General features: G+C 43.7%; 1 protein-coding gene across 12 annotated transcripts in view; it reads left to right on the top strand.

The window, feature by feature from the left end:
• The window catches only part of Celf2 (CUGBP Elav-like family member 2), a 507,177-nt gene that overhangs the window by 379,252 nt on the left and 102,279 nt on the right, over nt 1-25,646 (top strand). For all 12 annotated transcript variants that reach the window (XM_047520132.1, XM_047520129.1, XM_047520126.1 and 9 more), the window contains one exon: nt 12,847-12,929. In XM_047520132.1, coding sequence (XP_047376088.1) covers nt 12,847-12,929 — 83 coding nt within the window. The remainder of the gene's footprint in view (nt 1-12,846; nt 12,930-25,646) is intronic.

Genomic DNA, 25,646 nt, shown 5'->3' on the forward strand with positions numbered 1-25,646 from the left:
TGAGGAAGTAGGGCAGTCTTCAGCCAAAATAAGGCTACCCGCCTGGACTCAGGCCCAGGCTCTGTCTGTCTCCAGAGAGTTGAATGGACAAGATGTCGCCCCTTGACGCCTCTGTTCCTTTTACTGGGAGTGGGGACTGGAGCTGGGTGGTTGTTGCTGCCACCTCCGCCCTCTTCAGGCCAACATTTGAAGCTGACCATGTTGAGACCAGGACCAGCCCTTGGGCACAATCGTGGTGAGACTCACTTTCCCCCAGCCATCTCATTTGGGGGGTCAGATTTCCTCCTTCACGATGCTGTCCCCAGCACCCCTGTTCTTGCTGTAAACTCTCATCAAAGCCTGTCCGAGGTGTAGCCACCCTGCAGTGTCAGTCATTGGCAATAGAGATCACAGTGGTGTCTCTTCTGAGGAATTTTTATTTTATTGCAGTACAAGCTTCACACTAAAAGTATGACTGTCACAGGAGGGAGGAGCGACTGGGAGAGGAGGCGAGAGGAGGGTGGGTGTCAACTTTCCTTGGCACAGGGCCGACTTCCATCCGTTGTCCCAGAGTCGCTGTTAACATGATGCCCTCCACTTTCAAAAGTGTCCTCACGTGGATGATGCATTAATGTGATCACCCTACACAGAGAGGAAGCCTTCGTGGTGCCCCTAAAATTACACAGTGGAAGGAAGGAGAGAACCTACCCTTAGTGGGTGTTTTCTGTGTGTAGAGACTGAGATCAGCACCATGTATACTTGATGTTATTATATGGATGTATTTTACCTAATCATTAAACCACACCTATCTCAGGTCAGAAATGGGTACACCATATCCAAGTCGCTTCCAAGAACGAAAAACGAGAGTTTTTCAAACGCTTCAAAGTGTTCATGGACTCTGACCACTAGCAGGCTCATGGAACACCAAGTATGAAAGAAAACAGCAGGTTGAGCAGATGGGCAAAGGCCCGGGGAGAACCAGTCTCTAAGTCTTAGCTAGTATCCTCAGTGCCTGCTTCTGTACTGTGTCCAGGGAGGGGACCCAGAAAGTCTAGGATATGGCCACTGCCCTCTGGAGCTGCAGTGATCATTAGGTAGCATGAGAGTAAAGTAACCATGGCACCACAGTAAGACAGCCGTCACTCAGACCGTGAGTGATCTTCTGCTGTGTCTGCTTGTGTGATGGGAGCTCTCAAGTTGAAATCCAACCGCTGGGAATCCCTTTGTCCTGGGGTCGCCTAACATACCTGGTGGTCCCTGCCCTGGAGCCCTGCTCCTGGCACTTCCTCCTTTTCCTCTGGATCCTAGGCATCCAGGACCCCATAGTGTCAAGCCCAGCCCAGTGTTGCTACTGTTTTTCTTCCTCTGTTGCCGAATTAAAGGGAAGTGACAGATCTGCTTCGAGTCTTTTTAGAGTACTGAAACCTGAGTGTGCTCACTAAAGAGCAACAGGTTTTATTTCAGATAAACCGTTTTAGGGAAGTTTTGCCTCTTGGGGGCATACCAGGGAGTGCACAATTGGGGGAAATTTTGTTGTACCCTGAACAGGAAAGTCAATCAAAACAATTCCATTAAAATTGATTGACTGTTTAGAGGCCATGTAAATGGATGTGCAAAGTATTCAGAGGCCATGCGAATGGCTGAACTTAGCTAGTTGTAAGTAATTACTTCAGAAAGCAAGACAACAAAATCAATTCCCAACCCTATTAAAAGGCTCATGGTCTTGGCTTAGAGAAGAGGCTCCTTTGCCCTCCCTGCTACCCAGGACCCGGGGGTGGGGGGAGCTCGGTGTGTGGCAGGCCTGTCCCTGCTGCCTTTATCTTTCTCAGTTTCATTTGTTATAAAACTGAAGTAACACTGCAGCCGTCTCTTCTTGCCTGGAAGGTTCTTGCCTGCATAGGTTCTGTTTGAGCTCAAGGCTTTATAGCAAGACATGGTCAATTTAAAGTGGACAATAAACCTCTAACACTGATTAAGCACTTTTATATATATATAAAATATATATATTTGTATATTTATGTGAAATATATTTATATATTTATGTGAAACAGCTCCTGGCATATATATATAAATGTTTCACATTTTCCTAAATTATCTTTTAAATATAATAAACGCATGATACAGCTGCCATTACTATCCCCATGTTATAAATAAGGACCGGCAGCTTTAAGAGGTTCAGTCATTTATGAAACACCCCGTCCGTCTGAGACACAGCAAAGGATGACTGATAATATGGACTCACTGTAAAGATAGTGAATGAAGTAAGGGAGAAACATCCAGTATCGCTGTGGAAACTGCCCTGCCTGAGAACTTGCAGACATATTTATACTTCACTCCAAAGTGAATTTCTTATATGATTTCCACGATTCCAGGCAATACGTAAAAGTGGCTCAGTTATTTTTGGAGTGGGGCGGAGGCAGTTATAATGAGCAGCATAAATATTAGCTCTCCAGGGTCACATGTCATAAGAAAAAGTCTAAAGTAAGTGCAGATCTTTACTTTGGCCTAACATTATGGTTTCTATCGCCAAGGGGTTTGCCTTTCCCCTTTACTTTGTAAAGACTGGAATGAGGAAGCAGAGGTAACAACTTCCTCATTCTAGTTCCAGAAAAAATAACCTTTGTTCAATTCAGGATTGCAAATGTCCCTTGTGAGGGTCCAGATGTACCTATCATCAATCAATCAAGTTGGAATACCTCTGATACTGATGCGTGCTGAGGTCAAGGCTGAGCTGTAATTTACCTAGGCTAACGATAGAGGGCCTGTATTCTTAGTCTAGGAATAAAGGTTGGCACATCCTCTAAGCAGGACACTGAAGTTGGTACCTAAGAGATTGGCCTAGCCAGGAGCATTGAATAACCCAATGTGCTAAAATTGGGAATCAGAGGAAAATAGTTACGTGTTCACCTGCTCCATTTGCCTCTAGACTCCTAATTATAATACCATTCTAGCCTCAAGAGAATCTATACTATGAAATAACCTTATATTAGAAACTTCTTTGTAATGAGGTCCCTCAGTATTTTAGATACTCTTTTAAAATTGGTTTTGAGACAGACCTACCTTCTGTCCTGCAATGCCCCGCTTGGCATGAGTGAAGGAACCCCAGCTCACTCAGCCCATGCCCAAGGAGCATGTGGTCACCCCACAGTTCCTCATCTCTGCCTCACCAGGAAGATACCAGGAGCACTGACTGGCCAATGAGTTGGCCCAGTCACACTGACCTTGGAAGAGCTGCCCCATTGACCTAGCTGGCCCGTTCTGTTCACCCTTGAGTTACTACTCCTTTTCTTACCTTTAGAGAAAAAGATGGTCCTCCTCACTGCACTGGATAGAAGATGTAATCAAATCCTCTGTTTGCTTATTAGCTTTCATTCCAAAGGTCAAACAGCATTTTTCTGAAACAGAGGAGGCTGCTTTCTGTCCTCAGGCTGTCCCCTGTGGCACCTTGACAAGCAGGCACCTCACCCATGAACTTAACCTCTCCCATGCTTGGGGGAGATGGGGAGTTCAGGAAAGAGTAGTGAGGTCCCATCAGGGGAAAAGGATGCTATTGAAATTCTTCAGCTATTTTTACTGTTAGAGCCATGAAGTGGTCTCAGCTGAGTGGTTTATTTCAGAGAACCCAGGAAAGGGAAAAGGCAGATTCCTGAATTTTGCCCTTAATATCTTTTCTGTATCTGTGTCACCCATTAATTGCAATTTACATAACAACTGGTTAGGACATGTTGCAGTACACGCATCAGTCCTCAGATTCTTTCCCAAAAGCCTTGACGATTCAGTAGATTTAATGTAAGTCAAAACAACAACAGCAAGGGGAAAAAGAAAGCCACCATTTTTCTGGCAGAAGATGTAGAGAGCGTGTCTGACTTCACAGGAGCATGGGAGGAACAGAGGATGGTTCCTTCTAGGGCCGTCCCCAGCGCAGTAGCCTGGACCTTGTGGCCTGTTGACAGGAGTGTGGTCATAGCACATCAGGTGGCAGGTCTGAGGGAGGGTCCCGGGGCTGCCACTGAGCAAGACGAGGCCAGCGTTCTGCCCTGGCTGAAGTTGGCTCGGCTGTACCGTCTAGGAGCATCCTGCTTCAGAGTGACGGGGTTGGTAGAGGAATGCAGAGTCCCTACCCAGCCAGCTGAAGCAAGTGCAGGCCCTGCTCTGTTGGTGACTTTCCCTGGGGACTTTCTTGGGATGACATTCAGCGATCCAAATGGTGGCATCCACATAATTAAAGCACTGAAAGCAGAATGGCAGCCTTCTTTCTCTGCTTCCAGAGTAGTGACCAGATGTTGAGACTTTTCACATCCTCATGTCGATTATATCTGAAACTCTATAAAACCAAGCTAATTGGATCCAGCTTCATTAAGTTGATTTCCACAGGACGAGGCATTTGTACTGGGAAGCCGCTATTCTAACTATGAAAGTTGCACTTTTAGAAAGGGAAAAAAAGGTGTTTTGCTTTTTTTTTTTTTTTTTGTCTTAGATGACTATTGGAGAGACATTTAAAACAAGAGACGTCGGTTATGAAAAGACATTTGGGTGGCATGCAAGGAGTCTGGTACAATTCTGGGGGTCTTTCAGAGGGAGGTGCAACCTGTCAGGTGGCTTGAGGGGTGGTCTCCCCATGGTGGGTATCAGTTTGGAAGGGGGCTGGCCGGCCAGTATGTATCAGAGTGGTTTTTGCCTTCACTGTGACCCTTGTGTGTGACTGGCAGTCTGTGCAATGGGAGAGGGTGGAGGCTCAGGCTGGTGGAGTTGCCTTGTAAAATTCTGTTATTCTACACAAAGGACATGGAAGCCATGAGACTGTAATGCTACCTTACCGTCCTCTCATTTTCTTATTTTGCGGGGGTTGAGAGTAATAAAAGGCACAGGGTGTGCAAAAGAGGTGCTCTCGTCTTCCTGCAGGTGGTTCCTTTACTTAGTTGAGGGTCGCCTTGGTCACACTGCTCCCTGCTTCTCGTGCCTGTCTCTCAGTCTGTGTGATCACAGTCATTATAGTTCACCATCCCGATACAGAAGAGCCACAGTAACATTTTAAGCAGGAATACATAAATGTGTGTTGAGTGGTAAGGGGACTCAATTTTAAACGCAGCTTGTGAAAGTATTGTAGCATCCCTTTTTTAAAAATATATTCTTTTAGTTGTCCATGGGCCTCTGTTTTATTTTTATCTAGTGCTGAGGATCCAACCCAGTGCCTCACACGTTGCTCTGCCACTGAGCCACCACCCCAGCCCCTGTAGCATCACTTTCTAAGTCGTATCTTGGAGCCTGCAAAAGCAAGCAGCGTGTTAAAGGCAAGGTAGGAGAGTCAGCATCCAGGGCACAGGACCACAAGGCCATGAGTCAGGAAGAGAGCATCTGAGTGGTTCTAACCGCAGCTCCAGGTCTTGGCAGTGGCCTTTCGATTGAGGAGCGGGATACATCTGTGACTCTCCAGTGTACACACAGCTACTGAAGCTTCTTTGTGCTTTCTGAGAACTGGGTTTAATCCTTGTCTTTCACCTCAGGACACTGAAGTTGTGCTCACCTTCTAGATCACTGAACAAAGACCCTTTCTTTTTCTTAAGGTCAGTGCTGAGTTTTCTTTAAAAAAATTAATCCAGGGGATTTTTGATGGGTTTCTTTTTTTTGAACCTTTAACTTAGTGGAAACTGGAAGTAGGAGTTTTAGCGGGGGCAGAATCAGTGATTAATAGTTGAACTTGTAGTGAGAGAGATTCACTTGAACATAAAATGTAGCACTCAGATCAACAACCTTTGCACTCTAAGAAATGTTAAGTTCTCCGCAATGTGTGGCTAGGATTGAGGGAGAAAACAGATCACAAGGAAAATCAAGCATGAGGAGTATGTCCTCTCTTGACTTCAACTGGCTTTCCCGGCCCTCACTTGAGGAGAGGCCAAGATCCCAATTGCAATTCAACTTGTGTAAAACAGGCACCTGATTTGCTTGCAAATGTGAATGCTAAAGGGAGTTTCATTCACAGAAAGGAAAAAACCATCGCGGGTTCACTAATTTAGTCTTCCAGGGCCTTCATCCCTTGATCTGTCAGCCCCTTAGAATTCAAAGGCAGCCTGTAAAGGAATTTTTAGTTCACAACATGATGACTTTGACTTTTTGTTGGTGTCTTGGATTCAAATGTCTGTCTCCCCCCCACACCCCCTTTTTTTTTTTTCTTTTTTTCCCAGTTCTGGGGATTGAACCCAGGGCCTCATGCAAGCTAGGGAAATGCTCCCACTGAGCCACATCCCCAGCCCTCACATACACCTCAAACTGAGTTTGTCCACCAAGACTATTACTTTAATTGGCAGAAAAAAAAGTACACAGTGCAGTCACCAAATGGTCGTTGCACTTACTTGCCTAGATTCAGAAAGCAAAGTAGATTGTGTATCTTTTAAAAAGCTGAGTGTCCTTGAAGACATGGTGAGCCCCTCTGAGCTCACGTAGAGGACACAGCTGCTCTTGTGCACAATGCCATTCACCCTAAACCACCTTATTTTACCACATTAGCCACAGAATTGTATAACATCATTTTTTTACCTTCTCTTCTCAGTCCTCAAGTTGTATGGTTGTTTGTATTTCAAAATATGCTTTGCAATTTTCCCTATGAAAATATTGCCAAAGAATACGACCCAAAAGAAGAACTAACTTTTGGAACTAGAACATTCCAAATAGGCCCATTTTGTCACGTAAGAGAAGATTTTATTCAGGGCCATTTAGCCTCAGGTCAGAGGCTGTAAAGTCCTGTGGTTCGTGCCCCCTGTGCCTGGGGTTGGCTCTGCCCTTCAGAGCATGTACTGTTAGCTCTTGACCTGGGGTTTCTGCTCTGCATATGACAGGTGATTATTTTGATAATTTAAAACCAAGTCAGTAACCTCCTTTCTTTATACTCGGATTCTTTAAAAACAAACACATCCATTAAAAACTGCCTTATTGTCCAATCTGTAGAGTCAAAGGCTTAAAGGAAACTGCCTTTTAAAAATGGCATCTTTAGAACATCAAATCTTGATTCTCTTCCTTCCAGACAATTTGGTATAGTTTAGAAACCTCAGTGCAAGTTTCTTCAACCAGTATGGTGTTCATTTTCTTAAGGGCAAAACTCACTTTAACATCTGATCCGTAGTCTTTTTCTAGGGCTGTGTCTACACTGCCCTCCACACTTAAGAATGTAAATAAATTGCCATTCAAATCACAGCAAGCCACGATGTGAGCTGGTTATCCCCTACATAAGCAATAGTTTCTCCCCACCGTGAGTATTACGACCAAGAGTTTCCAAGTAAAGATTTTCAAGAGAAACAGCTGTGGCTTGAAAAGATTTGTAATAATCCAGATGGTTTCTTTGAAGATAAATCTACTTGATCACTTAAAATTAAAGTCTTGCAGTAAATTTGAGTGTTTTCTGTATGATTTTAATATACTGTGCGTGCACGCGCGCGCACACGTGTGTGTGTGTGTGTGTGTGTGTGTGTGTGTGTGTGTGTGTAGATCTTGTTTGGGGCTTTATCTTTGGAAACAGCCAAAACCTCTAACAATGTCTCAGATTATCCAGCAATTAAGCTGGCAGAATACCTGAGGGAACCCTCTATGACAGCAGGAACTATTAGTGAAGAGACACAGTCAGACACCTACTGCCCTATCTGGAGTAGGCAGCGCTCGGCCGCTCTGGGAATTGCCACTCAGCTTCCGTGCATGATGGTATGCTGATGCCTCACAATTATAACGCTGATTACAGATGGCTGTGCCAGCTGAGTGTGTGCAACTGTGCTGCTAAACTTACCCATTTCTGGGAATCAGGGTGGCAAAGGGCTCTGAGTCCTGCTGATGAGACTCTAGGAGGTAGACAGAGCGGGCGAAAGTGGAAATTGGGAACTTTTCTGTGCTCCCTGCTTTCCCCAGGACCCATTGGTGTCCTATTTCTTGACCACCCAGAGATGCTCTTGTGAGCCCCCCCACACACAGGCCACCTTCACAGGCAGTGTACCCCAGGATCTTTCTTCCATATTCTGTCTTTCCTTCCCTTCCTAGGGGCCCTGCTCAAGTGTCAGAGTCAAATGGCAGAATTAATTCCCAGCGAGCATTATGGCCAGCAAGACTTACTGCATTACCCCTTTAAGGTGTACAGAATCCTGAGAATCTTTTTGGTGATCAACAGAGGGAGACATCAGCAGTGGAAATGTTAGGATCTCAGCTGACCCAAAACTGTGATAACTGGGTTTCTGGAATCCTCTCTCAAGTTTTACCACCGTATCTGTTTCACCTGAGAATTTAAAAAATCTTGGTGAGGTGTAATGGGAGGAGTTGATAATGGACAACAGGAGGCACAATTTTTTTTTTCCTTTTCACTCCAGCTTCCAAAGCATTTATGAACACAATGAATCATTGAAACTGTTGGAACAGAGATGCCATAAAGTAACTTGGGTGTGGAATGTCACGTTTGTCTTTCCTAACTTGGCCACTGCCACTGGAAACTCCTGAAGGAGTAGATGAGGGTGAAACAAATTGCAAAGTGTAAGTGCTTATTAGACATTGTCAAAGGAGCAAACCAGACAAATGTGAGGCCGCAGAAATTACCAGTGTCGAGCAGAACTGGGAGGGTTGAGACTCACTGGAGCACCAGGCTGGTCAAGCCACAGCAGCCTCTGCCCTTCCCAGGCTCCCTTGGGCTTGGGGGAGAAGCCCAAGTGCCTCTCTCAGCACTCCATGGACAGCAGGGAAATGGAGATCCAGGAATGGGCCCTCTGGTACGTGTTGGGACCACTGAAGAGCACCTGGGTTTTGTGGATATTTAGCCACCCACCTGACGCTGATTTTCAAGCAGAACTGTAGGAGGAGGGAGGCCTCTTCCCCGAATCCGAGGGCTAAGCCATCTGGTGTTGCAGCTGACCTGGAAACAAATCCAGTACATTTCAGACCTGGGTTACAGCTGGCGGGGGAAACCTAAGAGACAGGTGGTTCCCTTAACAGCTGTACTTCCAGTTTGGGCCGGCAAGAAAGAAAATTTCATGCTCATTGAGTCTGCCTGGGTTTGCTGGGATCTATCCTAGCTCCCTGACCTTTTGCCATAATAATTACCATGTCGGGGCAAATGATGATACTTCTTCCTGTCTTGTTGAGATCGTCTCTGCAGGTCAATGAATCTGCGATTTTAAGTGAGTATGTTAAGCGATAGATCAATGAAAAAGACTATGGCTGTTAACTGGAAGAACGCTCATTGAAACAACAGTCTTTTCAAATACACTTTCATTTTCAAAATGTACCCCAGTTCCACTGCCACGTCTAAGGTGACTTTTTATTAAATTTGGAGGTCTCTGTGTACTCTGCAAATTTTGAGATAACTTAACCAAACACTCTTCTAATTAAGTGAATCATTATGTGTGCCAAATGAAGTTATAAGCCATTTTTAGCCCAACAGAGTTTAAAAAAATTTTTTTTGTTGTTTTTTTATTCTAAATGAAACACTGTGGCCATATATCCTTGGAGGTACATGGAAGATTTTAGGCAGACATGGTTTTTATTTACTGATGTAAAAGTAATGAAAGTAACACACTGTTCCCTAAGTCGTTCAGGAACCAGATTCTGAAATCAAAAGGAGACTCTTGGGGCGATATTTCCAGTCTTGGTCTGTCCCCGCACCCCCACATCTGTACCGGTTGTTCATTGCACAGGAACAGCCTCTGCATAAAGGGGCGGTGCGCACCTGGAGGAGGGACACCGTTTTCAGGTCCACACACACAGTCTTCAAGCTGCTTGCCAACCTAATGCCTGTGGTGCTGAGCTGCAGGTTAGTGGCCAGTGAGCCAGCAGTGACTCCACCCATGTCCTCTAGGACATCCTCCTGTGGTGTGAGGGTAAGAGCGGAGCTCATCTTCATGTGGTCTTAAAGAATCTGTTAAATGGATTCATAGTCAGAGCTGTGCACAGTTTGAAGAGGATCCCTAGTGATCAGTCCCTGACTTCACTCTAGCAGGTACGCGGGCAGGACAGACCTTGGGTGGAACTGGAAAGAGCTAGAGACTCGGGTGTTTTCCCATGTCCTCCTCTGTGCATTAGTCACCTTCGTTCATTCCTTTCCCCTTCTCAGGCAGTTTCCCAAAACTGCTCACGTACCAGCTTCAGCCTACTGCTTCTGAAGGAGAAAACCTACCTTCTGTTCACCAGGAGAAACTTGTTCTTGAAGTAGTCAAATTCATACTAAGATGTAAATGACTAGGAATGATTAGATGTCTCCCTCCCCAAGGGTGGCATTTTAATTCTTATGCAGCATCTGGACCCCAGGTTCTCAGGGACTGTGAGACAGGGGGAAGTGACAGGGATTTAGTTTGGGTGTGCAAGGCCAGGAGTGCTTCCTTTACTCCACTAGACCACTGTGTGTTGCCGGCTCTGCTGGGTGGCCCACGTACCAGGGCAGAGTCCCTCAGCGGGCAGCTGGTCTTCCTTGTTGCTTTCGCCTTCTCCTTATGCTTAGTTGCTCCTTTTCAGTCCCCAGTCATTTCCCACCCCACTTTTTTAAGGCCAATCTGAACTTCTCATCATTGACTCTGAGCCTTTCTTTTCATCTCCCAAACCCACTCTTCCTTCATTTCCTTCTTTTCAGCCAAGCAGACTGTTCCACCTCTAAATCTTTTTTTAAGTATCACACCCCCAAAAGCTTCCTGCTTGAAGTTTCAGATTCGGCCTCTTTTTCAAAGCTGTATTAAGTGAAGTGGAAATTCAGAATCTCTCCATTGCTTCCTTGCCTGGAAGCTAACCCTATAAGCCTGAGAAGGAAAGGAGAATTTAGTGTTTGTCAGAAAGCTTTCCCTGCTTTTTGTTTTGGTACCAGGGATTAAACCCAGGGGCACTTACACACTGAGCCACATCCCAGCCAGCCTCCACCCCTTTTAATATATTTTATTTAGAGACAGAGTCTCACTAAGTTGCTTAGGGCCTTGCTAAGTTGTTGAGGCTAACCTTGAACTTGTGATCCTGCTGTCTCAGCCTCCAGAGCAACTGGGATTACAGGTGTGAACCACTGCACCTGGCTCCTGACTTTCTTTCTATGCTAAGCCCAATGTAGCATGGTTGGCATTTTTCTCTCTCCATAAATGATTATAGTAGATTACTGGAAACTGGGACTTTTCCTGCTTAAATGTATTCCTTGCTTTGAAGCGATTCCTGTAGCTTTTCCAGGGCTGGCATTATACCAATAAAGCTAAAATAACTAGTTCAGTTCATCAGTTCAGTAAAAGATGGACCATCAAGCAGCAGGGGCACATGAACCCTGGTTAAAGAAGTCAAAGTGGCTGAAGTGAAGGGCATATAAATATGGTCAGTCTGTGATTCTTTAAGGAGACTTCATAATTGTCTGTTATCCCCATCATTCATTCAAACGATAACATTTGAAGGGTCTCTCATCTTTGAATGCACAGTGGTTTTATATGCCAAGAAACCAGGGACACATACTCTACTCCATCCCAAAGGTGAAGGTTTTGCATACTGAAGCTTGATAGACTGGCTGAATCAAGCGTAAGACATCAGGTTCAAAATGTCTTTTTCCAGACAAGGAGGGAGCATCCTAAATGTCTTTAAGAACACCAGGAGGATGGCCTTGTACTTTATTTTCTCCGACTCCATTGAATGAGTTTTATTTTGAGAAATCAGAGTGCCAGCGTGGGATTCCAAATCTTTGATGGTCTGCCCTGCCGGCTCCCTGCCCCACAACCCCGTCCTTCTGTTCTCTTCTGTCCTCTTCTGTCTTCTTTGTGTCATTCCCCTAAATAGAAGCAGCATCGGTGCCTAGACACTGTTCATTTGAGTCTCCCTGTTGCCCTGCTGTGGGTTACGTACCTTCTGTGTTCCTCCCATCCCGTGCTGGCTCTGTGCATTAGGAGCCTTTCCTAAAGTCGAGGTGAAAAGTCCAGTCTTGGTGAGCACCTCGCTCCACCTTGTCCCTCATCCCCAATTTACCAAAGACAGTCAGGTAGCATCTTTTTCCTTCAAATTTCTGAAGTTTTTGTGTCTTGCCTTTTTCTAAACCTGATTGTGCTGAGAAATTGAATGCTTATTAACAGATTATCAACCAGTATCTTCACAAGTTGGAGAAGGGGACAGCCACCCCTCAGGACGTCCATTGTCTTTGGTGCAGGAGGTTGAGAGTCTCTGCCAACCTGCCCTTAAGGGGCTTTCAGCCTTGGCTTCCATCAGCTCTTGGAAAGGAGGAATCCAGAATTATGACACCACCATATTTGGTACACAGGCCAGAGTCTGCTGACTTCTGTTTGGGCACACGCCCATTCATATTGTAACTTAATTTCTAAACTTGCTTTACAATATTGCCTTTCATTTTGTGGCAAACAAGGAGTGGGTAGGCATGTGTGCAGAACTTCCCATTATGTACCATGGTGGAGATGAAGAATAAGGCGCTACTAGCCCAGCTTTTAAGAAACTTACAATCCAGTCGTCTGAACCTTTGAATTTAGCAAGTGTTTTAAAAGTGTGATGTTCTAGAGAAACGCTTTAAGAAAATTATAGTTAATGTAAGTTTATGCAATTGTTATTGTGGTAAAAAACTTCTCTTTAAGTAGTCGTACGCTCTAAGTCCCATTAACACCTCACCCAGCCACCACCTCCCACCCACATTCCTGAATAGCTGTATTCCAGGTAGTTGGTGCACAGTTACGAATTGATCTGCAATGTGGGTAAAGCTAATAAATGTGATTTAGGATGAAAGGCGCTGTGTAAATGCTGGAGATGTCGTTATTACTGTTCTCATGTGCTTTATTATTTTTAAATTGTGCATCCTTTTAAGTAGATTATTTGTTCACCACAGTCTCCATTATATCTAAAGCAAAGCATTCACAGAAATTTCTAAAACCTTTTCATTTCTCTCTGTAGGTTGTTGTTTCGTAACATTTTATACAAGAAAAGCTGCACTTGAGGCCCAGAATGCACTGCACAATATTAAAACTTTACCTGGGGTGAGTCGGTTTACTTTTGTACCAAAATCACTTTATTGCTTGAAAATGGTCTTTTCAACTGAAGGTTCTAGTTATGGGTTCTTAGTGCCAAAAATGACTTTGGTCTTTTGAGGAGTGTGTGCTGACCCCTCTGTTCCCCATGGCAGCCAAACCCGCTGGCCAGCCATAAAGGCATGCTGGCGTTAACGCTGACGGCAAGGGCTCTCACATAGCCTGTCCCCTGGTTAGAAAATCAGAGTGACCCCACTGGGGATAGCAGCTGCCAAAGGGTATTGGGTGGGCTGAGATTTTAAAAGGAAAAAAACAACCCAATACATACAAGCGAAGCAAATGGAAAAGTGAAAGCTTTTACTCACCAGGAGCCCCTTTTCAAATTTAGTCTTTGGATTTTTCTTTTGAAAGGACAAAATGTACCCTGTACAGCCATAATATTAAGCCTCCTAATGATTTCTAAGCAGTCAATGGTGGTTAACAAAGTCAATGTTTTAATGCCCAATTTGGTGTTTCATGTTGATACAGAACAGAAAATACAAAGCTTACAGTATTTTTTTCCATTTCCTTCGCAATAATATTTGATGATTAGTGCAATTCACTAGAAATGAACCCATGTTGAATCTAGCAACTTCATCCAAATACTTTATTCTTAAGGGATTCTTTGTCATTTTCATACCTTGCATGCTAGTATAAACTTCCCTATGCTGTTCGTATATTTTCCCCACTTACCCAAATATCAGTGATGGGTTCATTTGGTAACATAATAGTATGCATTTGTTATAATGAAGAACCTGTGGTAAATCGGGCAATGATAATGATTTTTATTGATACCTGATTTGATAAGAATAAAAGAAAGATAAAATAACCAGTCATGTTTTCAGGGTGTAGCTCTATGTTGTTTATCACTCTGGGTATACACGCACAAACGTGCACATTTTAACACGGGCACACGGAAGGGTCATATCCCCTTCCTTCCAGAAAAGATAGCATTTGTGTAACTCACCCTAGACCCGCTGGAAATTTTATAGTATTTATACTGGCACGATGCTCAATAAAATATTAGCTTATTAGTTACCCTGAAGTTAACGAATCGTAGCCTTGATCTTGAATCATACAACTTTGGTTTTTTCTTTTTCCATGACAGCATGTCAAAGAACAGAAAAGCAAGTGTGTATTGGACAGTCTCTCCCAATTTAACTCCTTCTCCCTGAAACTTCCAAGGTGGTTTTTAGTAAGGCCGCTGTTATTAAAATCTAAGTGCTTTGCTTAGTGACCTAAAGAAAGAAAAAAAGTAATATTTCAGCTTCATGCTCCCTGTAAATGGAATTTTTTCCAACATAATTCTAGAAGATTGCAGTGTTAGGTCATATTATTGAATGAAGCAACCAAGGCAGATTCTGGCTCAGCCAACAATAGAGGAAATCATTTTTTTTCTTCCAGATTCCTATTCAAATGCAAAGACCACTGAGTGTTCCTTCTCTTAAAAATGAATCCTTCACAATAATTAGCACACCACATCCCTTGTGTGTTTTAAGAATTGCTTGAGATGATGAATTATTGTTTATCATTTGAAACACAGTATAGTTTGATGCCAAATAGCACCCTATTCTAACCGAATGCAGAGCTTGGTTAATTGGCTGCATCTCCTCCACGAGAAGCACAGCCTGAGCATACCTCTTCTTTGGGAGCTGCTCTCCAGGAACCCACACTGGTGTGGATGGGTTGTGTCAAAGCACATTGAAGTTCTAATGATTGTGCTTCTGTTTGGGGTAACTTTCTCCCACCCTGTTCTTAGTAAGCAAATAGCACCTTCAGTATTTTTTTTTTTTTTTTTATTGCACCTTTTCTTTCTCCTTAAAATTTCCACATGTAGAATTTAGAAGTGGTGAGTTTGGAGACCCATTATGAAGGATAGTAATTTGGGAGTTGGAAAAGCTCACTGGTGTTGTGTTTGGATTTCTTTTTACCCAGTTCAATTTTATATGCCCAATTACTTGAGGCAGAGTAAACAAAAATTGAAGTCAGATCTCATTTGTAAGGCTCATAGCACTTACAGTGTGCACACTTGCTTTTCCATTTCAAATGTGGCAAATGGGGACAGAGGTCCACATCTCCCATTTTTGTACAGCTTTATCTGATCAACATCACCCTTAACAGCTGCAGGAAACCCATGAAAGGGGCTGCCTTTCAGTTATGTGCCTTTGGTGGACAGGAAGAAATGGGACCCAACATGAAAGATTAATGCATATTCTTGGGGAAAAAAAATATTACAGTGTGCCTTGCTGTTTGATTACAAGCCTTGGAATTAGTCAACATTTCCATAATTCTAAACCAATATACACCTGTTTTCCCACTGTGATGTGAAGGCACAACTTAATTTAACAGAAACCCTGCTGTGCTAAACCTCTCATTAAATACCAAGTGAGTTCGGTAATTTAAAGTTGTAGCACTACTATTTTAACTGGTTGCCTTCATATTATGAAATTAATAAGAAATTAATGATGCACTTTGCCATATGCCTTCAATTTCTTTCTGAATAAAAATAAAAGGGATAAAGAAAAATGCATCACCAGCTGACACTTTAAAGCTTTTCTGGTTGTAATCATTTTTCCTGTGGATAAAATCCATTAAAAAGGCACTTGCTGCCTTTTTTTCTAAAGTGTCCAAAACTTTCAATTTATAACAAGATCAAATAGTGCTGGGTTATTCCCCCCCCATGTAATTTTCTTTTGCAGTTGATGTTTTGAATCATAAGGAACTTTTATCATGCAACCAAACTTAATTAGTGTTTTAGGGTTCACTTTTCCCTTTATGCACCATGTCCCTGTCTTGAAGGGAACAAAGGACTTGTTTGGTACAGGAGGGGAAACAAACTGATAGAATTCTCTGTTATGCAGGGGAACTTGTCTACTCTTTGACTTTAATTTAAAGGCACCCACCTTTTCGTGTGCTCCCTAGACTTTGGGGACCCTTTACCTGGGGGCAGGAGAAAGGATGGTAGGATCAGAGCCTTACTGAGCAATACAAAGTAACTGGGGACACATTTCTCAAACCTGCCTCCGACTGTGTAACTGAGAAAGATACTGGATCGTACATCTTCAGAAAGTTCAACATAAATCCTAGAAATACAGTAGTAGAAATAAAGGGAGTGGATTTGACAACTCCCCATGGACAGCAAGGAATAAGAGACTGGGAGTCACATCCCAGGTTTGATCAAGCCGTCTAGAAATGGTTGCTTGATGCTTAAAGCAACAGATCAAATCTTAGGTATAGTGCCCATTAATTTTTGCTATTTCATGGAGATTAATGAATCACAAATGAAGATTGAGTGCCTACTCTGTGCTATGTACTAAACTAGATATTGGAAGGAGATAGCAGACAGCAAGCCCAATATGGCCTCTGGGTTGGCCTAACTATAAGGATGGACAGTGGACAGGCACCTAATTGTACTTGGTTTATGCTTTAGTGCTTTTCTGCTTCTGATGAAATACTGGTTCCGTGCGTGACTGTCCTTGAGATCCCTACAGAGTGGCCCCTTTATAGCCTGAAGGGAATATGGTAGCTCTGTGTGCTAGGACTGGGCTCTTCCATGGGCCACTGGGTTTTAGTGCAGCATTTAGTGTTGTGCCATTTGTGGTCTCCAGATAAATTCTGGTTGTTTCTGCTTTGATGGTGCCACAAATTGAGTGTGAGGCGAGCCTCCTTTATTTTGCATTTCAGGTAGGCACCACTGAAATGTCCTTGTCTACCATTATGGATCCCAGAGAGAAATTCTTAGAAAAACCGCCTGGCAGATTCATTTTGTTTTCATGGACCTAATTTAACTCTATTAAAAAAATAAAATAAAATAAAAAGACCTTGACTGAAGCACAGAGAAACTAGCACGACCTTTCAGTAATCAGAGATCAGGGCCAAATGTCCTTGCGCCAGTGTCAGCAATGTGCCTTCTGCCATTCCTTTTTCAAGGTCTTAACACATATTGTCTCTAGCAATAAGGCTTTTTGATTGAAAATCCACAGCAGTATCATTAGAGCATTCACTGTATAAATTAATTTAATTAAGGATGTAATAACAGAGAGGAATACAGTTTTGAAAAAGCTCTTAAATTTTAACAGCAAGGAGGAATCTGGAATCTAAATGTCTTGTAAAATATTAATTGCAAATTTCTCCCAGACATTTTCTCTGAATATGCCTTTACCCTTTTCTTTTTGGAATCACTACCAGTTTTATTAAATGCGGTTTATATTAAGGAGTTACTGCCCTAAGAGAACATTTGTTTAGCACACTCCATTTCAGCGGTGACACACTGGAAGGTATTTTATAACAACGCACACAATCTGAGCAAGGACTCCACGTAGATTTGAGATATAAAAGCAAATGAGCCTGATCCAGTGGGAGGAAGCTGTAAATAAAGTGGCCTCCTGGGACCAGTGTGTTCACCCACCAGAAGTGAATGGGCCCTTTCCTGGCTCACCCTGGAGATGATTTACCTGTGTGGGCAGGCCCATCGCTCCCAAGTGGGCTTTAGCTCAGCCCTCTGTAGGGTTGTCCCCCATGTCCTTTAATGGTGGAATGTAGGGCTTCCTCTTTTTAGCAGAAGAGCTTGGTGCTTTCTCTGAATTTCCCCATTGTAATATATTTAAGGTGTTCATTTTCTTTGAAATGCCTCCCCTAATATATGTAATGCCCTTGATCTCAGAGGCACAATTACTATTATTTTTCCACCACCGCTATCATTAGTATTTCTGTCATAAAAATCTCTCAATCCTCATCTCCAGACATGGGCAATTTCCCCTACGATCACCGCATCTGAGTCAGAACTTAACTAGGGCAAGTTAGGTAAAGGGTGTTTTTGTTTGTTTGTTTGTTTTTTGGTTTTGCTTTTTCCTCAGATGCCTCTCCTTTAAAATTGTTGGTGGCGGGGGGGGGGAACCAAGACATCTGTCTGAACAGATTGGCGTTCTCAGAATTGTGTGCCCTGTGTAACACAGTGCGTACTCATTCATTCATTCAAGAAATATTCGTTGAACTTTTATTGTTTGCCGGGCACTGCTCTAGGTAGCAGGGAGCGCAGGAGCACATCTGTGACCTTGACAGCTGAGTCGCCAAAAAACAAAGCCCACCCCGTGTTTGTGCAGTTAATGTTTATTAAAGAGTTATTTCTGCCCATAAATATTCCAGATGTTCCAAAATAGAAGACAAATGTAGATTTATGTTCTTACATGTATATGTGTAGAGTGACCTGATTTGTTGCATATACACAGATCTGTTTGCTTATGTATATCTTTATGCACCTTCACAAAACACACACACACACACAAGCATACACATACACGTGGATATCAGTTCAGTCAAATAACTACAGGCAGATAGCACTTAAAGTCCCATTTTCTATTCAGCTTGCAGCACATTCTCAACTTTTGTCAACTTTTTTGATTTTAGCCTCCATGGACTGTCTCCGTTCCTCAGCGTAGTGATAGTTCTTAGTGTGGGTCAGGGTCATGGCTGACTCATTGCAAGGGGTAGTGTCCTTGAGAAGGACCACTGACTAGCGATGCTCCTCACTGTACGTCTGAACATTAGCGTCGAGTGGAATGGGCCACTGCCAGATGGAAGGCACCTGAGGTCCTGGGAGAAACGTGCCTTATGAGACATTGTTCCTACGTGATAGTTGCCATGAGCTCTTCCTAGGTAGCAACCCAATATATAAAAGCTGTTTGCAACTTATAAATAGGACATCCATTTGTGCACTCTCTGGACTTAGATCTGTAGAATTTGACCTGGGCTAAATTATTTGGCCTCAGGGGACGGCATAAAGAAGGACCATTTACTGTCTTTATTGTTTTTGTGTGATAATTAAGTCTTGCAGAAATAAAAACTGAGCAAGGGCTGGGGACATAGCTCAGTGGTAGAGCATGCTTAAGGTCCTGGGTTTGATCCCTAGTGATACACGCGTACACACACACACACACACACACACACACACACAAAGCTAAACCAAAAAGTAAGTTCTTTTTCTTCAGAATGACTTTTCTATGACACAGAGTACCAAAGTTTAACTCTACAGGAGTCCCCTGGGTGCAGAATCCCATTCCCACCCTAACAGCCACACCAGGGTAAAGGATCCAGGTGTAGAATCAGCCCCGGGTGGGACTCAGCCACCAGCTGCGTGATTGCTCCCAGCTCACTGGTGTAGGACCAGAAAAGTAGGAGGATGGAGGGGCCCTCAGACCAGTGTTTCCCAGCCTGCAGGCCCAGGCTGCAGGGATCTGAGAAGGTATATTTTAATACCTCATAAAGGGCCGTGGGAAGTTGTTTATTTCACCCACCATAAAGTTTTACATGCCACCTGAAGAGTGGGTTGGTTTGCTGTGGGCTGACCATCTATCAACCCAGTAACTTTTACTGACAGTTATTTTGTATGTGTTTGATTAACTAAAATGAAGAACTAGATACTTTTTAAACATGGCCCATTCAATACAAGGACGTCTACGGGAGAAGATGAATGCGAATCCCTGGGTGGCAAAAGGTTGAAAAATGCCCGCAGAGGGTCAAAGCAGGAATCCACGGCCCTGCATTTTGGCAGTAGAACTTGGGGGAAGGTGTTCTTGTTTTATTTTGCAAACAGCGTTATCTCAGTGACATGCCTAATTAATAGGAGAGTTGTAAGAGCTTAGGAAAGAAAATCTAGATGCCCGGGCACTGGTTCCTGATGAGATTTGCAAAATTGCTCTTGTCATTGTTTGAGGGATGTTGGCAACATGTCGTTATTATCATGTGAGGGTTTGGGGAGGGCCACAATGCAAAATGAAGTAATAGATTCCAGAGATGATCATTTCTCTATGAGAGTATAAGAGTGAATTGGAAATGTTAAGTTCACTTACGTAGACCCCAGTTCCCAAAAGACTGATAAGATTTCAAAAGAAGGGCAGAAGGAGGGGAAAATTCATGAATTGGATTAAAGGTCTGGATGGAATTCCAAAGAAAGAGGTTGGGAGAGTGAAATAAAAGGAAGGAGAAGTTTGAAATAAAATTGGAAAATGATCCAAATTCTGTCATTAGAATTTGGGGTCTCTGAGAATTCATCACCTGACCAGTGAGAGAACTTGAGTCCTTCGTACAAGAGCTGAGCACACAGCTCTGCAGATTGTGTCCAGCTGAAGCACTGGCCAGTTGAGGGCCTCAGGCTTTAGGCCACACAAAATCATGACCTGGGTGAGTGTGTAGAGAGAGTTTTCCTGGGAATCCCAAGGTTCATCCCAACACGGCTGAACCTGGGGAGGCCGAGGCCTGGGGCAAAGGGATCCTTCACAAGTGCACTGCGTGGTCACATCTGCTTCATTCAGGGACTGCATTGGTCACCTAGAAGGAGGGAGATAGGGACAAAGCTTCTGTGTTTCTCTTTATTTTATTCATAGACTGTCATGGTACCCAGGTACTCAAGAAGTCTCAGTGGTACTGTGACATAGCTATTAAAGCCATTTTGATGATAAAACAGTATTTCAGGACTATAACATTACTGCTCTCACTACCCACAAGCCACTGAGATGAAAAGGTACACAGTAAACAGTGCACGTGGGTGCCTGCAGGATGGGACACCGTGACAAATGTTCTCCTTATGCTCTTGGTTGTTCCCAACCCTCATCGCTTCCCTCCTCCATCAGCACTTCAAAACACTTGAAATTCTTTCCGCTCTTCCTCTGCAAGACAAGTGGTCAGACCAGGACGCTTGAAAGAAAAGTCCTTTCCAATCTTGGGAAACTGTTCTTTGACGTCTTTGCCTTGCCTGTGGTCACGTCCTGGTTAATGGGGGAAAAGATCGATCCATGTGACCTGACTTGCTTCAGTTATTGGTTAGGATTTGAGAGTTACGTTTTAGACAAGTCTGGGTCGTTCCAGGCTCGTCCACCCACTTGGAGATTCTCTAGGCCTCTGCCTCCCTTGTCCTCAGGTCCGGACCCACCAGGCAGCTCAGCACGAAGTTTTCCCACAAGGGAACAGAGGACAGAAAGGGAAGGGGACGAACTTCATCCAGCAAGTCACCCGATTCCTTGTTTAGAGACTTGGTTTGGTATGAAAGGGTGTTTAGTATAATGAGGTTTCAGGATTACTGGTGGATTTCTTTTATCTCTTTGATTCTGGTGCCCCATTAATGTGGATCAGTGAGTCATCTGTGTTTGTAAATAGCTTTACAGGGCTGTTTATCTGTTATCCCTTCTAAAAATATTTCGGGTGATGTATCGATAGTGCTCACCTTGTTACACTGAGGACACTGAGGTGCCAGAGATTAAATTCACTTCTCTGACCTTCCCTAGCAAAGCAGGGATGGAACTAGGAAGAGAGGCATGGTTACTACTCCAGTAGCCTGGCCTCATGGCAGTGGGCTTAGGTCCTTGTCCATCAGGTTTTAGGGAATGAGAAACATGACTCGTGCCAACATAACAAGGAAAATCCCCATGTAGAAGTAGCCATTCTTTACTGATTCCCCATGTGGAGTCTCTATAACTGTATTTTAATTTTCACAAGGCACATGCTGCATAGCCCCGTTTTACTGACGAGGAAGCTAAAACTCAAAGACAATGTGTAACTTATTTGGGGTGACCCAGCTAGTCACTGAGATTATAGGCAGTGGGGTTCAAACCAGTGTCTCTGGACTCTGAAGTCAAGGGACTTTCCACCTGCTTGCCAGCCTGGCTCTTGATAGGAACGAGGGGTCTCACAAGGACCACATTTGCCCCGTTGGGAATTGTTCCAAAATAAATCAGAAGCCTCAGTCCTTCCCAGTATTGCCCCTCAAGGTGAAGTACACTGAACCCACAGTAAGTTTGGGATAGCTGGGACCACGCGGGACGGTGCCCGGGATCAAGCCAGACAGACACCCTCCAGCATCCCTCACCGCCACCACAGACTGATCCTGCTGCAGTGGACATTCGGCACATGTGGCTCACTCAGCTCTGCCCTGGACATCAAGCCTTCCTCTCTTGTGGTCTTGTGAGGTGGGTGAAGCAAGATGTTGGCTTGAAACTGGGTTACTAAGGCAGAGCTGTCCAGGAGGAAGCTACAGTTCAAAGACTGTCATGAATATAAGAGGAACTGCTTTGCAAAAATGATTATAAATGCAGCACCTTTCTTTGGAGGAGTGTAGCTTTACCAGCATCATCTCATTGACATTCATGTTATTAGGGTGCTTCTCTTTATCTGCATCCACAGGCTTTGAGGGCCAGCCCACAAGCTGCATTCTAATGCCTCTCTCTATCCAGCTGGCCTCCCTCCCCTCCCCCATTGCTCTGCTCCCAGAAGGGCGAGGTAGGCAACTGCAGACCATCTCAGAAGAGTCAGCAGAGTCCCTGTTACCCACAACCCCAAGCATGAAGCAGCAGGAAAAATTGCAGACTGTGGCCATGGTCTGAAGTTGGGAAACAACTGGAAATTTCACCCACCCCCTATCAGCACACCCCGCTGCCCTGAAAATGCCTGGAAGCCTTCAGAAAGCAAATAGATCTACTCTGTTATTTTATTGATGAGGAAACTCCAGTCTCAGCAGAGAAATCCACATAATCACCTCAGCTTCCGAATCCGCTGCCACTGCCAGAGTGAGGAACTGAACTCTGCTGTAATGAGGAATCCAGGAAAAGGAACCACGCAGCAGACACGACAGGGGCGTGTTGGGGTTGAGCAGCGGACCAGTGCTACCCTCTTGGCCTCCGTGACGTCAAGGGCGTGGAGACTGTGTCGGCAGAGGTGCCCCTCACTGAGGGCCGAGACGCTTGGACGTTCCTGTCTTCCTCTTCCCAACCTGCCCTCTCCTCTGTTTTGTCCTTCCAGAACATTCTCCGGCTTCATCAAGAAGCAGGTTAGGATGAGAAGCTGAAGCACGAAGTAGGATATTAAGTGCTGTGGTTAATTCTGTCCATTCATCACGTCACGGTCTCTGTTTTCACATGGACTCAGATGAGGGGTCACGTTTGCAGGTGGAGGCTTAGAAGACCTCCGCCACTCTGTTGTCAGAGGAGGCACTAGTGATGTGTGGTGGGCTTCGGAGCCTGGGGTTAGACCCAGAAGTGCTCAGCACGCTCTAGGCTCACACTTTCCCGCACCTGTCCCACGTCAGGGACAAGAAGGACTGAGTGAGCATGAAGAATGCATTCCTGGAAACTCGCCTCTGCTTCTGAAGGCGAACATACCGTGTGTGTATGAAGAACATGTATTTAAGTACACCAGAAACTGCCAGATATTTTGTAGTAAGTAGGATATGGGATACAGCATACAGTAAAATTATTGTCAGCAAGACATAGGGATCAGAGGGTAGAAAATTACTGTCATTGTATATGTTTTATATACTGGGTGTAAAATCAGCAGTATTTACAGAACTTCGGGATAAGCATATTTCTAGAAAATGTTGCTTCTATTAATGTCTTGTCTATGTGATTGCTGTTTTCAATGACTTTCAGAAATTAAATAATTTAACCAAATAACAATAAATGTTCAATTAATGAAAGTAACCATTAACATTTATTGAGTGTTTACTGTGTCCTGGGAACTGTGCCCAAAACCTTATAGGATACTGATCTTATATAAATAATGAATAATAAAACAATACTTCGGTTTTTGACTGTGGTTGCCTGTTCAACTAGACATCTGTTGTTTAAGTTCAAGAGAGTTAAAGGGGCTACACCTATTAGAGAAAACTCTTCTGAAGATAAATAGGTGAATATCTTTGATGGCTAATAATTGACCTGCTCCAACCAGATTTAAGTACAGGAAGCCTCCTCCCAGGGAGGGGCACGCCCAGTGAATGTCTGAAATCACAGATCATACAAAACCCTGTATGTGCTGTTTCTTTATAGACTTTCATACAGTGTAGTGTTGACACGGTAGACAAAGGAACAATTCACGTCCAGGCAGAACTGAGCAAGATTTCATCATGCTATTCAGAATGGCGTGCAATTTAAAACTCACTTTTTATTTTCGTTTCTGGAAATTTCCACTTAATATTTTCAGACTGCCCTTGACTGTGGGTAACTGAAACATGGAAAGCAAAACCTCCGATAATGGGGACTGATGATGAGGTAAATGGCAACTGCCAGTCCATGCACACCCTGTCTTTCTGTCCTTCGCTAGTACCTGACTTAGCATCCACTAATATTTGTAAACTATCATTTAAGTAGGCACAGAAGATTTAGACTGGATTTTGATTTCTGCAACTCATAGAGACACTAATTATGATCACAACTCTTTTTTAAAAGAATATTTTTAGTTGTAGTTGACACAATACCTTTATTTTTATTTTTATGTGGTGCTGAGGATCGAACCCAGTGCCTCACACGTGCAAGGTAAGCACTCTACCACTGAGCTACAACCCCAAGCCCTGTAATCACAACTCTTAAAGAAATATTCTCTTAAGTACCACAGAACCACTTATTAGAGAATCTCAATTATTTCCCAGTCACCGCTGTCCAGATATAAAACCTCCATAGGTCATTAACAAAAATCTAAATATCAGTAAGGAAAATAAAAAATGAGAGTCAAAAGCCAGGGAAATCCTATAGCTAATTCCAGTAGATTTTTGTTTATTTGAATTTGTTATGTGGGCTTATAGAGGAAGAAAGGAAACACAGAGGGAAGCAAGTCAAAGCAAATTATAGACCACAGTCACAGAAGCTTGTGTTGTTCAACCTTCTCACTTCACAGATGAGGAAACTGATGCCCAGAGAGGTCAGGTATAGCTGATGTGCAAAATATCACACAGCCAGTTAGTGGTGGAGGCTGGATGGCAAATCATGTCACTCCCTACAGTTTCTCTCCACAAGATCATGCCAAATTCATCATTTTAAAACATCCAGATTACCAGTCCATCTGTGACGTTACCCTCAGTGACAGGCTGTTGAACTTGATGCCTCCTTCTCTCATTTCCATTCTCTAAGAAGGACCCAGACAGATTATAATAATATTCTTCCCAGCCATTTACCTAAAAGGAGGTAGATGAATTTATAAAGAATTGATGAAGAGAAAGGAAAGTAAGTGGTCCTTAATTCTTAAGTCTATTTGCATTTACCACTCGGGCCGTGACGTACAACTTTGGCTGCAGAGTAAAACCACTTGCAAAGCTTTAAAAAGTAGTAGGCAGACTCAGTGAGAATCTCTGGGATGACAGCCTGGCATCAGTATTTTTAAAGCTCTACAAGTAAGTGCGGGTTCAGGCAAGTTTGAGGACCGCGGTTGAAGGAACGAGCTGTCATTCCTCCAAGGGATGGGTCTTGGTCAGTTCGTTTCCTGGTTCCACCAGTCGGGGATCATACTCTCATCTTCTGACCATCTTCCTCCATGTACAACATAGTCTGACTATGTGGTCTCTGAACCAGCAGCATTGCAGTCATCTGAGAACACGCTAAAAATGCAACTCTCAGTCCCTACGCCAGACCTGCATTTAAACTGGATCCCTGATCCTTCCAGACGTACCCACAGGTGACTGTGAGATGACAGTTGTGTGCATTAGCTTGATTATGATAGTCATTCCACAGGCTATCTTAGCTGTATATCAAAATATCATGCTGTATACTGTAAAAATGAAAATTGTTTAAAAACTAAACTAAATACAGTTAACATTTGAAAAGCACTGTTCTGTGGGGTTAGGACTTACCAGTGTGTTTTCCTGGGCCTCACAGTACCCCATACGGCAGCCCTAATTATAAGTAAATATGCACCTCTTGCACCCACAAATTG

Source organism: Sciurus carolinensis, chromosome 12, assembly GCF_902686445.1.
Source record: "Sciurus carolinensis chromosome 12, mSciCar1.2, whole genome shotgun sequence".
Classification (NCBI taxonomy): Eukaryota; Metazoa; Chordata; class Mammalia; order Rodentia; family Sciuridae; genus Sciurus; species Sciurus carolinensis.